General features: G+C 44.4%; 1 protein-coding gene across 1 annotated transcript in view; it reads left to right on the forward strand.

Moving 5' to 3' along the window:
- Nucleotides 1-6239, forward strand: part of LOC107118592 (vomeronasal type-2 receptor 26-like) — a 17063-nt gene extending 10824 nt beyond the window's left edge. Inside the window, exons 4-6 of the mRNA XM_015420954.1 lie at nt 472-699; nt 3763-3889; nt 5338-6239. Coding sequence (XP_015276440.1) covers nt 472-699; nt 3763-3889; nt 5338-6239 — 1257 coding nt within the window. The remainder of the gene's footprint in view (nt 1-471; nt 700-3762; nt 3890-5337) is intronic.
- The last annotated feature ends 9009 nt before the right edge of the window (nt 6240-15248 follow it).

Genomic DNA, 15248 nt, shown 5'->3' on the forward strand with positions numbered 1-15248 from the left:
AGATGCAACGAACATGAAATAGAGCGAACTTCAGAGGACAGCAGATGACAGAAGGGCCTGGCATGACCTTGTCCATGGGGTCGCAAAGAGTCGGACTCGACTGTGCGACTGAACAACAAAAAATGGAGCAGAGATCCATCAGTGGCTATTAGCCACAAGGTATAGATAGAGACTCTGGGGCAAGTGATGCTCTGTCTTCTTGGTGCTTGGCAGGGGGAGTCAACAGTGGGAGGGCTTCTAATGTCCTGGCCACGCTGGTGGACCTCCTGATGGCACCTGGTATTTTTGGCCACTGTGTGACAGAGTGTTGGACTGGATGGGCCTTTGGCCTGATCCAACATTGATGTCTCTTATGTTCTTATAAGGGAAAACAGATTTTAATAGATTTCTTTAAAAAAAATCAGTAAAATTAGAAATGTTTCTCAAAAGCATCCTCAGCATCTGGAATCTATGTTTTTCTTTTGAATGTAGCTCCACCATTTTCTGAAGAGAGTCTCATTTAACAACAGTGCTGGTGATGAGATTTCTTTTGACCACAATGGGGAACTGATAGCTGGATTTGATATTACCAACTGGGTCACTTTCCCCAACCAGTCCTTCCTTCGAGTGAAAGTGGGAATGCTGAATCCCCATACTCCCAAAGACAATATTTTCACCATTCATAAGGAGTCCATCACATGGCATAGCAGGTTTAATCAGGTAGGATCTGGAAGCAGATGATTTGGCAGGATTTTGGGATTGAATGAATGGTACCTGATTTGCACAGTGAATTTTATTTCACAGAGCTCAACCTCTTTAAGCACTTGACTTTATAAAGTTTAATTTGTTTGTGTGTATGTGTTTGAATGTTGTATAGCAAGTTAACAGATTTTGTATGTGTGCGTGTGTGTATGGACAACAAGGTGAAATAAATAGGATTGAATTAGCAATAGTGGCTTCTAGGGATGGGCATAAACTGGGAAATGGCAGTTTGTGGTGGTTCGTGGTTTATTGGGTTCCACAAACCATGAACTTACATAAACTTTTCCACTTGCTGAACTAGTTTGTGCTTCGTGTGGTTCATGAGTTTGGGAGGTGGTAGAATGCCCCCCTTTTGACACCAAACTCACACGGAATCTTCAGCAGGGTCTCCCCCACCCCCAAATTTGCCAAAGATTGGATTTTTAATGGGGAAAAAAGAGTTTGTTCTGCCCTGAAACCACAGCAAGGAACACCTTCCCAGCCAGGAGAGGTGTTTAAAAATTGTCCCTCTATGTCCCTCAGCCAACAGCAAGCAATTCTTCTTCTCCTAACTCACTCTCACTCAACAATGAACTCCTCTCCTCTCTCTTACTGCTGCAAAGTGAAAACAGCTGAGCAGAATGGGAGCTCCTGCTGACAGAGCTGTCAATCCAGCTATAGACAACTACTATGAGTGTTTCTAGGGCTCTCCACAAGTCCACCCCCAGCGTTGCCTAGGAATTGATTGCATTGGTACCAGGCTGTCTGACCAACAAACCACTTTAATGAACCACCCAAACTTCGTCAGAAAAAAATGGTGGTTCATTGTTGGTTTGGGAACAGTACAGCCAAATAAACTGGGTCAAAATGAACCATGAAGCAGCCCAGTTTGAGGAAAAATTCAGTTCATTTTGTGGTTTGTGTCATCCCTAGTAGCTTCTGTTCAGGAGTAAGAGCAACTAATGATGTAAAAAAATTCATTCCAGATGATACATTTAATAATCTTAAGAGTGATAAAATCTGATATATTTTGGCATTTTAGTATTGTAAAAAAAAATGGTATTGTAAAAAAGGAAGGTGGTCAGATTGTCAGACTAGGATCTGACAAGCCCCAGGTCTGAATCCCCAGTCTGTCTTAGAAGCTTGCTGGGTGATTTGGGGCCAGTCACACTATGCCCCTCAGAGGCAAGATCTCCCCTCAATTTTTCTTTCTTTTTACTGATTGAGCTTTCCCAGTAATGTGTTTTCTTCTTTGCTGAAGAACTCTGGCTCTTCCACCCTGTCATGGTACAATATTTTGGTTGTTAGCTCAGCCCAGGAACCTGAAGGAAGGATCAGGAGTCCACATTAAGTTAAAGTTTTAAACAACTTTATGACACTCAAGGCATTTTGAAATTCAAAAATAACAAAATATTTTATTTAACATAGAGGGGAAAGAAAAATCACGGGCTGAGCATTTCTGATGTAAAATCTGTACATGCACAGACTTTAGTTCTTGTATTCCAGGCTAACGAGAGTTTCTTAAGCTATTCACAGTTACTTAAATTTTTATGTTGAGATGCTTTTGTTCCAGTGTTTTCCCAAACACTCTAGTGCACTTTCTTCTTCACCCAAAGAGTGATTAACACATGGAATTCACTGCCACAGGAGGTGGTGGTTGCTACAAGCATGGATGGCTTCAGGAGGGAATTAGATAACCATATGGAGCAGAGGCCCATCGGTGGCTATTAGCCACAAGGTATAGATAGGGACTCTAAGGCAAGTGATACTTTGTATTCTTGGTGCTTGTGGGGGGGTCAATAGTGTGAGGGCTCCTAGTTTCCTTGCCCCACTGCTGGACCTCCTGACAGCACCTGGTATTTTTGGCAGGTTTATTGATTAATAATGATAAAGGAAAGAATAAAAAGAGAGGAAAATAATATCAGAGATTTGTATAAACCTCTGAAGTCAGCCAAGCATCCTACAGAGCATACAGACAAAGAGCATGGGCAAAAAGATACCCCCCCACACACATACACACTTTTTAACATCCAGGCTGATAAGGAATTCTGGAAAATTTGAAAGCTTGTGTTTTGGCTGTTCTTAATAAGAAGTACATTTTCCCCTCTCCCCTTTATATAGATAAACAAAAAAAAATCCCATCTGATATGAGAATGTGTCTGCCATCAAATGAGATTTTTTACTTGGTTGGTGAAATAATTGACTACCCTGAAATATGTTGGAATTTCACTAGAATACAACCCCCCAAAAAACATGTTATTTTGCCCTCCCAAAACCAATATTGTTAACTGGCTAGCACCTTGTTGGTTTGTTTGTTTAACTGAATTTCTATCCTGCCTTCCCCTGCACTGCAGGGCTCAGGACAGATTACAACAAATAGATAAAACAAAACAGCATATAGCAAAACTATACAAAATAGATAACACAGCATACCAGATGGCAGTCAGGCACAGATGAGCAATGCTCCCAAAATTCTACTTTGTAAATGTGCCCATGGTGGACCAAATACTGGGCAGTGGGCAGTAACACCAAATGGAATAGTTTGAACAAGTTGGAGCAGAGTGGAGCTGGGGAGGCCCATGTAATTAGACATCTGCCACCTCAGCCAAAGGCCTGGTGGAACATCACTGTTTTACAAGCCCTGCAGAACTTAAGCAAATCCTGCAGGGCCCTCTGATCTCACTTGGGAGAGTGTTCCACCAGGCCAGAGACAGAGCTGAAAAGGCTATGTCTCTGGTTGAGGCTAAATGGATGTCTTCTGGGCATTTGATATCATTATTTTATTTCAACCATCTGTAAATTACCACAGCCTATAAATGCATTCAGGACATAGTGTCTACTAGTGCATGAAATTATATTATATATTAAAAGTACCACAAGTAAAATATATATATTATATATATTAAAAATAACACAAGAATTGTGTTTGCTTCTGCTGCAAGAGATGAAAATGGCTACCAAACCAGACTTTTAATCCTTACAGAGATACAGATTCCTCCATCTTCTTTGCATAATGATAATACTATTTAAATGTCTTACCAGAATGTGCCCTTTTCTGTGTGTACTGAGAGCTGCCATCCTGGCAATAGGAAGACGAAGCAGGAGGGGAGGCCATTTTGTTGCTATGATTGCATTCCATGTCCAAGAGAGAAGATTTCAAGCCAGAAAGGTAAGAAACCTACAGGACCTTCCTGAAGAGAGTTAAATCTTTTTTTATGAGCCCATTGACACAAAAGGATTTAGAAGGATATAACTCTGCTTAGGGTGGCATTGGCAAAGGACAAGATTTCCTTATGGTCTGACTCCTACATCTCATATAGAAATGTCACTGCCAGCATTTTAAGTCAAAAGTTCCTGTTTCTGAGATGTCATCTCACCATTCAGAATATAACTAAGGTCACCCTTTTCCCTACTAACCTAAACTATGGTTTGCATCAGTTGGGTATAAATGACTTTTAAAGAGTATGTAACATCCACAGGACAAAAAATAGGTGAAATGAAAAGGCTCACAATGATGATGAAAGAGAACACAAAGAATTAAAAAGGCACATTTGTATATCCCTAATATCCTGAATTGTCAGGACTCTCCTTACTGTTTTCAGATTTCCCCCCCCCCCGAGGTTTTGGGATGGTCCAGAACATTTGGGACAATTATATAAATTGCCCTTCCCATGCCAAGCCCCCAAGCAGCATGACCAGGGAGGGAGGTAAAGAAGGACAGAGAGGAAGCTGGTCTTGCCAAAGAGCTGTTTGGCAGGGTTTCTCTCCTCTTAAATCTGAATGGACCATTAGTTTACATGAGAAGATCTGGTCTCCCAATGGGAGGCCAGGTCAACAGTCATAGAACATAATGCCCCTTTAAAATTCAAAGAGAGTGAAAATGACAACTAACTACTGATTGAAGAAATCTGGGCTGGAAGCCTTGGTCTACCAATTCCATTGCTTTCTATGGATGGTAGAGAGGCTAGATCTACTACCCTGAGTAAATAACAGGTGAGATACCTGCAAGCATTTGTCTGGGTCATCTATTTTTTTCTTCTCCACTATTTCCTCTTTCCCTTCCCTGGCAGTAAGGATGAGTATGAACCAGCTCACAAACAAAAGTTTGTGATGAATTCTTGCCTGTTCATGGTTTGTTAAGTGAAATTCATGGTAGGTCAACCAGCATGAAATTTCCACAAATTTTCAAGCAGTTGCTCATTGTTCATGAATTGATACATTTCCTGACTGACTTTTCCCACTCAAAATGTTTAACAAAGTTCAAAGCAACAAAGCAACTTTAAAGCAACTGGGGGGGGCAGAATTCTTCAGCCTTGGAAACATCAATAGATTCTCTTTACGTTTGATGTATGTAGCTTAACCTTTTGAACCTGAGCCTGACAGGTCCCCCAAAAGGACTTTCCTGGAGGCATCTTCTTTGGGGGCCATAACATGGACCCCCTAAATCTAATCTGCCTATGAATAACACATGAAAGGACCATGAAATCCAACCTGTCACTTGGTAATACATCAGTGTATAATATATAAGTGTTGCCAAGTATATATCAAATAGCTAAGTGATCAACCATACAAAACAAAACTTTATGGGACATTCAGAATAAACATTTTCATTTCCAGATTTGGATGACTGCTCTAAATGCCCAGAAGATCAATATCCAAATAAGGACCGTGATTCATGCATTCCAAAGAAGATAAGCTTCTTATCTTATGAAGATCCCCTGGGGATCAGTTTAGCTGTTTTGGCACTTTCATTTTCTTGGATCACTATTTTGGCTTTAGGAAGCTTTGTAAAATACCACAATACTCCCATCGTCAAAGCCAACAACCAAAACCTGACTTATGGTCTTCTCATCTGCATCCTGCTCTGCTTCCTTTGTGCCTTGCTTTTTATTGGGCAGCCCGGGAGGGTAACATGCCTCACACGACAAATTGCTTTTGGCATGATCTTCTCAGTGGCTATATCTTATGTGCTGGCAAAGACTGTCACTGTGGTTCTGGCTTTTATGACCACCAAGCCAGGATCCAGAAGTAGGAAATGGGTGGGGAAGGCCTTAGCTAACTGCATTATTCTTTCCTGCTCACTTATCCAAGCAGGCATTTGTGCTATATGGTTGGGAGTCTCTCCCCCATTCCCAGATGCTGATGTGAATTCCATGACTGAAGAAATCACCTTGGAATGTAATGAGGGATTACCTCTCATGTTTTACTGTGTCTTGGGCTATATGGGCTTTCTGGCCTGTGTCAGTTTCATGGTGGCTTTCCTTGCCAGGAAGTTACCTGACAGTTTCAATGAAGCCAGGTTTATCACATTCAGCATGTTGGTGTTTTGCAGTGTTTGGTTATCCTTTGTTCCAACCTACCTGAGCACCAAGGGGAAATACATGGTGGCTGTAGAGATCTTCTCTATCTTGGCTTCTACTGCTGGGTTGTTGAGTTGCATCTTTTTCCCTAAATGTTACATCATTGTGTTTAGACCTGAATTGAACAAGAGGGAACAGCTAGTAAGGAGAAAGAATTAAACCCTTTAATGTAAGTCAAGCATATGGAACTCATGTAAGTCAGCCATAGGGAACTATTAGGTTTAAATTTATTTAATTGGGTTAAGGAGCAGAAATTATAAACTGTGTTTTGTTATTTAAACTTGTTCAATGAATTGACTATTTTGCCCTGCAATTGATGAATTTACTAATTAATTAATTTTTATTTAAATTTCCTAATTAATTAATTAATAAGAGGTCATCTAGTCACCTGAAGTAAATGTGCCACAATTTGTATTAACGTTTATCTAACTTTGAATTATTGGCTGAACTGATGGGGGGGAGGGAGAAAGAAAAAGGCAGTCATAGGCTATTGGATTAATCAGGAGTGCATGAAATTGAATTGATTATTATAGAGTGTGTTACACCTAATTAAGGAGTTATTGGCAGCCATCGCCTGCTGTAGAAAGACTAGTCTGGTTTGATTGAAGTTAGTTTGTCTGAGGCCTCTAGCTGATACAGCTGGCAAAGACCAGCAGGCGAGATGACGAGTGGGCAAGAGATTCCAGTGCTCCTGGGGAGGGGAAAGTACAGCGGTGGGACCAGGCATGAAGTTATGGGAAGGAAACAGAGAAGTAGAGTAGCTCAGCCTCCTTCCAGCCTGTGTCCAATCCCAAAGGTAGTAGGTAGTGGGGCTTGGATGATTGACCCCACCCCTGATATTGACATTCTGTCAGGTCTATAAACAATATGACCATGGTCCTAGGGATTTTCTGCAAGAGCAGAATGTGACCTGGTGTGCGTGATCAAGATCTGGGTGTGAGAGGAAGAGACAGCAGCTCACTCCCAATTGGCTTTTCCCAGGTTCTCAGTCCTTCACCAATCATGGACTTGGGGGTGGGGGGAGGAGTGGCTCTATTCATTCAGGAGGATTACGCCTTCAGGGCGCTCCCATCACTGATGATCACAGGCATAGAGTGTGTTGGCTTAGTGTGGGAAGCCAGGGAGAGTTTGATGATTTGGTTAGTGTATTGACTGCCCAAATGCACTGGCTGGAGACCACATTGGGCTGGGCATTGGAACACCCTAGACTGATATCCTGGGTGATTTCAATGTCCATGCTGATGATGCAGCCTCTACGTAGGCAACGGATCTGGTGTAATCCATGGTGGCACTGGGACTCTCTCAATTTGTAATGAATCCCACTAACTGGGCCAGGCATATGCATGATCTGATCATCACAGTGTGGGTTACAGTGGACCAGACTACTGCTTTGGCAGTACTATGGTTGGACACTTTGCTCTGAAAGCCCATCTGAATGTCTCACTCTGACCCTGTTTGGGCAGTGAGACTACTTTGGCTCACCCATGGAATCAAATGGACCCTACGTGGCTTCAGATGGCTCTCCAGGACCCGAAGCCTCCTGGCAGCTCATTAGATGAACTTGCAGATTTGGCACAGTCAAGTCTTGGCAGCCATCAATGAGATCGCTCCCCAATGCCTTCTGCGCCCTCACTCCAGGCTCACTCTATGGTCTACCGAGGAGTTAAAACTGATGAAGCAAGGGCTAAGAAGTGACAGTGGTGGCATGCCCACAATGAAGCTACAAGAACATCTTATAGGACATGAGATCCTATGAGATGGCAATCAAAGCTGCTAAAAGAGAATATTATGTGGCCACAATTGTGTCTGCAAGCTCACACTCAGCCCAATTATTTAGAATGATTTGGTCCATTACTGTTCTGCCACAAGGCAAACCAAATGCTAGGGAATTGGACATTGACTGTGAGGCTTTTGTGAGTTATTTTGCAGATAAAGTCATGTTGCTCTGCCCTCCCTACCACAATTGATACAGTGAGCGAGCTCGAGGCTCCATGCACTTCTTCTAGTCAGGTTATGTATCATTTTGACCCACTCATCCTAGAGGAAATTGACAAATTGCTCCTAACTGTATTCCCTACCACTTGCTCCCTTGATCTGTGCCCTTCGTGGCTAATTAAAGCCAGTCACAAGGGGTTTCGAGGTGTCCTATGGGAGATTATCAACAAGTCCCTCTCAGAGGGGCAGTTCCCTGGGGCACTTAAGGAAACAGTCGACCATCCTTTATTGAAAAAGCCATCCTTGGACCCGTCCAAATTGGCAAACTGTCAGCCAGTCTCCAACTTGCCCTGTTTGGGCAAGATAATAGAGAGGGCTGTGGCAATCCAGTTACAGGGCTTCTTGGATGACATTTCCATTCTAGACCCCTTCCAGTCTGGCTTTTGCCTGGGCCACGGGACAGAGACGACACTGGTCACCCTCACGGACAATCTCCAGAGGAAGTGCCGTTGTTGTTGGACCTGTTGGCAGCGTTCAATGTGGTCGACCATCAGCTACTGATCCACCGCCTAGCTGACATTAGTGTTCAGTGGCCGGCGTTGAAGCGGTTTGTCTCCTTTCTCCAAGGGTAAGGACAAAGGGTGGCACTGGGGGATCAACTATCCCAAAAGCACCCTCTGGACTGTGAAGTGACTCAAGGGGCTGTGCTGTCCCTGATGCTCTCCAACATCTATATGCGCCCCCTTGCCCAGATTGCCCGGAGGCATGGGCTGGGATGTCACCAGTATGCATGGTCACTGGAGGCATGGGCTGGGATGTTACCCAGCTCTATCTGTTGTTAGGTGATCAGTCTGACTCTAAACCAGAAGATCTAGCCTGGACATTACAAGCTATGGCTGGTTGGCTTAGGTTGAGTCAGCTGAAATTGAATCTGACAAAGGGCTTTGTCCTTTGCCTGATCCGAGGCAGTCCAAGGGTAGGGATCCCACTTCTGACCTTCGATGGGGCTCCTTTGGTACCAGCACCAGAGGTTAGGAGTTTGGGAGTGCTCCTGGATGCCTCCTTAATAATGGAGGCCCACTGCCACTGCCACTGCCAAATCAGCTGTTTATCACCCCCGGTTGTGATCAGGCAGTTGGTAACCTTCCTAAAACACAATGACTTGGCAACAGGAATCCATGTAATGGTCACTTCAAGATGGGACTACTGTAATGCTCTCTATATGGGGCTGTCCTTGTTGCAAATCCGAAAGCTGCAGTTGGTGCAAAATGTTGCAGCCAGGCTGCTGATGGGACTCTCAACTTGGGAGCACATTCAGCCCGTGCTAAAGGCATTGCACTGGCTGCCAATAGCATACTAAATTAATTTCAATGTGCTGGTTCTTATCTTTAAAGCCCTTTATGGTCAGGAGCCTACCTACCTGAGGGACCACCTTTCCCCACATGTTCCTCAGAAAGCACTACATTCAGGGGCCCTCCCGAGTCTTAAGGAGGCCAGACTGGCAATAACCAGGGCCGGGGCTTTCTTGGTGGTGGCTCCCTCCTGGTGGAACAAGCTCCCAGAAGAGTTCAGAGCCCTGAGGAACCTTTTACAGTTCTGCAGAGCCTGTAAAATAGAGCTCTTCCACCAGGCTTTTGGAGCTGCCACCACCATTAAACATCATTAACAACCAAGAGCTGAAGCATAGAAAGCCCTGGTGCCTCTGGAATTCTTAATAACAGCCTGTGCCAGCCACCTGAAAGACACCTGAAGAAGATCTAGGAGCCAGCTATGAGAAGAGAGAATTGAGTATGGTAGCCAGCATTGATTCAATGATAATCATAATACTAGCACATATTCTGTTATCATTAACTGGTTTTAGAATTTCTTTAAATGTTTTAATCGTCTTACTGTAAGTTATATGCTGATTTTATGTAAGCCGCCCTGAGCTGGCATTGGCTGGGAGGGCGGGGTAGAAATCTGATAGACAGACAGACAGACAGACAGATAAATGTATAAGCATGTACTTCATTTTTTCCTGATAAAATGTTACAATTCTATTGTCTCAAAAATGCTATTCTGTCATTGGTGTTTTTTTTCATAGTGGGGCCACTTAATAAAATTGCCTTTGATACAATTTTCCTTGAGTTTTTCCAGTGGCTTTTTAATACAAACATTTATATGTCACATATAACAGCTTTTGCCTGAAGAAAAAGCCCAGTTAAAAGCTCTGCCTTACATTAATTCCTAAAATGTTCTGATTTTCTCTTAGAGTTCATTCCAAAGTGCACAAGGTTTTTAAAAAATAGAAAATAGCTTATGTCAAATTGAGGCTCCTGTAGGTGGGTACGTTTAAAGATCTGAAACATACAAAGAGCCACTTTTAAAGGAATTTGTAAAATTATTGGTTAAACTACAGTTATTGAGAGTCACTTTGCATGGGGATCAGGAGCTGCGGTGGCTCAAGTGGTTAAGACGCTGAACTGCAGACTGTAGAAGGTCAGTAGTTCAGCAGTTCAAGACCCGGGTGCCGCATGACGGAGTGAGCTCCCGTCTCTAGTTCCAGCTCCTGCCAACCTAGCAGTTCGAAAGCAAGAAATTGCAACTAGATAAATAGGTACCGCTTCAGTGGGAAGGTGACAGCGTTCCATGCACCTTGGTGTTTAGTCATGCCGGCCACATGACCACAGAAACGTCTTCGGACAGTGCTGGCTCTTCGGCTTTGAAACGGAGATGAGCACTGCAACCCTAGAGTCGGATTCGACTGGCTTTCGAGCAAGGGAACCTTTACCTTTTTACCTTGCATGGGGATCACTCATTCTCTACTTTGGAAAGAACCGTACACTTTGAACTAAAAAGTAATTCCTGTTATCCTTGGACATTAATGGAAATTGGAGGAATGGGGGGATATTTTCTCTCTCTCCTTTTTGGATGCTACTCCTCCTAGCAAGGACCAGAGAGTTGGACGTGTCAAATTCTAGAGAGGCTGAGGAAGGAAATTTTTGGAGATGACAGGAAAATATGCCTTGACTTGAGATGACTGGGGTCAAGGAGGATGGGAAACAGAAATGCTAAAACTTCCTTGCCACAGGAAGTAGCTCTCTTTCTTTGGGAGGTGGTGTTCCTCAGAAGGCACATGAATCTTAACTCTTGAGGCAGCCATATTGACCATGCGGTCTCCTGGGAAACTGGGAGCAAACTTCAGGGTAATTTAACTCTGTAGAGAACTAGAACAGCTAAGCTAAAGAGCCTGAGCAATAATTTACTGTTAGGGCATGTATAGAGGAAGGGACATAGGATGTGCTTTTTTTGGTCAGATTTCTTTTGTATTCCATGTTCACTTTGGTGCTGCACTAAAAAGTATGTTGATAAATATTTTATTTTTAATAACTACTTTATACTTTTGATGCTGGGAGTGGTTCTCTGTAGCACATAGACCTCCATCATTTTGGACACACTATCTTAAAAGGGGTTTCATAGGGGCTGGCAAGTGGCTATTCCTCCAGGGGCACCCAAGGCATTAATCTGTTCCCACAGTGGCCAGGCACTGGGCAGAAGGAGACACAGTGGCAAGGCCTCTGGTCCTGGAAGGGAACATGGGGGTCCTGTCCCTCCCAGCAGGCAATTCTTTAAATATGGCAAGTAGTAGTAGCGTCTACCTGAGAGTGAAATAAAAGCCCATCCAGGGAGTTGGGAACCCCTAGGAGGGCAGAATGGAACAGGGCCTCCAGGCCTGAGCAGGCACCTTTTGCCACAGCCTGGTAAAACAGCTTAAAGAAAATGAGTTTCACTTCACTCATTGCCATTTTTTGCAAATGAGTTGTTTGCTCTGGGGGATTATTTTAAGCAGAGAGGTAGTGCCATTTGATTTCAATTGGGTTGGGTTTTTTTTTTTGCTATGCAGCTGATTGTACTTCCGGCCCCACTTATAAAATAAGGCAGAGTTGTTTGCAGGTAATCCGTAAGGAGACAGGTGAAGTTGTGCCCCTCCACCACAGCACCTTCTTGGGCAGCGAGTTGCAAACCAAGGCTGAGTTTTCCTGGCCTTATGGGGATTCTTTGCTACCACTGGGAAACTGGGAGCAAACTTCAGGGTAATGGAACTCAGTAGAGAAAGAGAACACCTAAGCTAAAAAGCCTATCCAATATTTTAGCATCAGTTAGGGCAAGTATAGAGGAAGGGACAGAGGATGTGCTTTTTTTGCCAATTTCTTTTGTATTCCATGTTAACTTTGGTGCTGCACTAAAAAGTATACTCATAAACATTTTCTTTTTAATAAATACTTTAAACTTTTGATGTTCAGAGTGGTTCTCGGTAGCACATAGATCTCCAACACTTTGGACACACTACCTTAAAAGGGACTCCAGAGGGGTTAGCAAGTGGCTATTCCTCCAGGGGTGACCAAGGCATTAATCTAGCCTATGTTTGGGAGCTTAGGGTAAGAGCGTATAAGTCATAACCCCTTTGTATTTTTTAGAATTGCTATATTCTCAACTGAGTTTATTATTTCCGAGAAGTTTAAAAAAACCGATTCCTTGGTGGTGCAGCTTGGTGTAATTTGTTATAATCTATTATTCATTCTATTTATTTTCTATTTGTTTTATTGTCCTCTTTGCTGCTGTGTTATGCCAATAAAGGTCTATGTATGTATGTATATGTGGCATTAATCTGTTCCCACGGTGGCCAGGCACTGGGCGGCAGGAGACACGGAGGCAAGGCCTCAGATCTTGAAAGGGAACTTGGGTGTCCTGTTCCTCCTTAAATATGGCAGGTAGTGGTAGCATCTACCCTGAAACTGAAATAAAAGCCCATCTAGAGAGTTGGGAACCTTTAATGTATTGAAATTTGACCGCGTGCGAGGTTGGGCCTCCACGCAGTCATGCGAAGCTACCAAGCTTCGCTCCAGAGAACAATGGCCCGAGTGGATCCTAGCCCACACCAATCAGAGGGCTAGGATCCTAGCAAGGACCTATGGGATGCCTAACCTAAGGAAATAATCTATCACTGGTGGGGTGTGTGTTTTGTGTGTGGGATTTACTGGGAATATAAGCCGGCCTGCGAGCCGGTAGAGTTGTCTTGTTCTTCACTTAAAATAAAAGTATGAGCTGAAATCACTGCGTCAGTCTCAGTACTTTTCACTGGTGACGAGGATGGGATCCAGCTTCCCATGAACAACGACCATGAAGAAGAGCTGAGCATCGCACCACACATCGATTCTCATGGAACCGCACCCCGAACCACTCCCAGCTCCGTGAACTTGGTGAGGAATCACGCCTGCTTCACTCACCACTGAGCTGCCTGCCACTCCTGAGCTTCCTCCTCCACGTGGAACGCATAAGATGGCCGCCAGCCAAGGAACCATCCCAGAGTTCAATGCCACAGGCCCCAAACAGTGGGAAACCTGGCTAGAATGACTGGAAAGTCATCTAGAATACCACGACATTACAAATGTGGGAAAGAAAAAGGTCCTCCTGCTCAGCACGTGTGGCATTGAGATGCTCCAGTTGCTGAAGGACCTGATCAACCTCAAGATCATGAAGGAAGAGACTTACGATGTCCTGGTAAAGGCGCTGACTGACCACTTTTCGCCCAAGCCTACAAAAATTGTGGAGCGAATCGACTTCTTTGCATGCATCCAGGGCCTCGCCAAGATCGCTGTGGATTTCCTGGCCGGGCTCCGTCGAGTGGCCTCACATTGTGCGTTCCCGAGCCTAGCAGACACACTCATGAACCAGTTTGTGGTAGGCCTCAAGGAGCACAAGCTGCATCACAAACTGGACAGCATGGCACTGAAGGAGGTCACAGTGTATGAGAAGACCCATCAAGACCATCGTGGCAAAGTGATCCATTGCACTGACACAACAGCAGCTACCAACGGCTCCAATGAGGAGGAAGTTCTGCATGTTCACCGCCCATCTCATCAACCCCAAGATCCGGGTACATCCTCAGAAAAGGCCTCCTCTTCCGCGGCTTCCTGCACCAGCTGCGGAGAAGCGCACAAACATTGCAAGTGCCGGTTCTGGGATGCTGTCTGTTGGTGTTGCAACAAGCAAGGCCACATCACCTGCGTTGCAACAAGCAAGGCCACATCACCTGCATCTGCCACTCCCAAGGACAGCGCCGAGGAATGTCCATCCATCAGGAGTCTTCTGATCTACACACCATCGCGACCCACCACCAGCAGCACCAGCAGCATGTCACAGTCCTGATAGAGGGGTCCCCTTGTAGAATGGAATTGGACACGGGGTCATCCTTTTCCATTATTTCCTCCGACACATTATGCACTCTCTGCCCACAGGCAGGACCCCTCCTACAAAAACCACAATGGTTAACGTTATGGGACTTTAACAAAAACCCTGTAGCTGTCCAGGGTTGGGGCAAGTTCCGGGTGCGATATAAGGACTTTAATGGACTGTTGGACTTGCTGGTGGTGGAGGGTCAGCTCATGAGTCTGCTGGGCCTCTCGTGATTCAGGCCTCTAGAGTTTATGGTCTCAGGGGTCAATCAGGTTCAGCCGCTGGACTTTATGCCTGTTTGTGATGAATTTCCTAAAGTATTTGATAGCACACTAGGCCAATATACTGTCACTGGATTTCAACCACGCGATGAAACCAATATGCATTTGTATAGAAATATTGATTCCTATAAACCCCTGCCTCCCCCCTGGAATGTCTTCTGATACCTTGTTTCCTGTTGCCAGCCAGATGGCTGACCATTTGGTCAATTGCCATGCCATATAGCCACACATTCTTCACACCTCTAAGTGGAAAAGTTAGACTTCAAGGCGCTTGCTTTCAGGCTACAGGGCCCATGTCACATAGGCCATGGATGTGTTGGACTTTGGGGACCATTTGACTGCAGAAGGTGTTCCCCAGACCTAGCCTATCCCCCACCCATTGCCATGACAACCCAAAAGTTGGACATCCCCTGTCTACCGTGATTGGCTGATGGCCACAGCTGATTATGATTAGATTGGGGTTCTTAATTGTCTGACCCTTGGAGGAAAGTCAGATTTTCTCTTGCTGTCTCCCTACTGTTGAATAGCACCTGGGAAATGCTGTCCCAGGGAGAACAAAGGACTCCTTTGTGAGCTGACCATGTGCTTGCAAGGATGGAACTATTGTTTCTCAAGATACTTGGACTCTTCCAATGGACAATATTGAACTCTTGGACACTACCCTGATGTTGGTAAATATGTTTCTTACTGTTTAGTTAAGGCAAGACTTGCCCAGGCTGTTATTTTGAATCCTTCT

This window comes from Gekko japonicus, unplaced genomic scaffold (assembly GCF_001447785.1).
Source record: "Gekko japonicus isolate JY-2015 unplaced genomic scaffold, Gekko_japonicus_V1.1 scaffold3085, whole genome shotgun sequence".
Taxonomy (NCBI): domain Eukaryota; kingdom Metazoa; phylum Chordata; class Lepidosauria; order Squamata; family Gekkonidae; genus Gekko; species Gekko japonicus.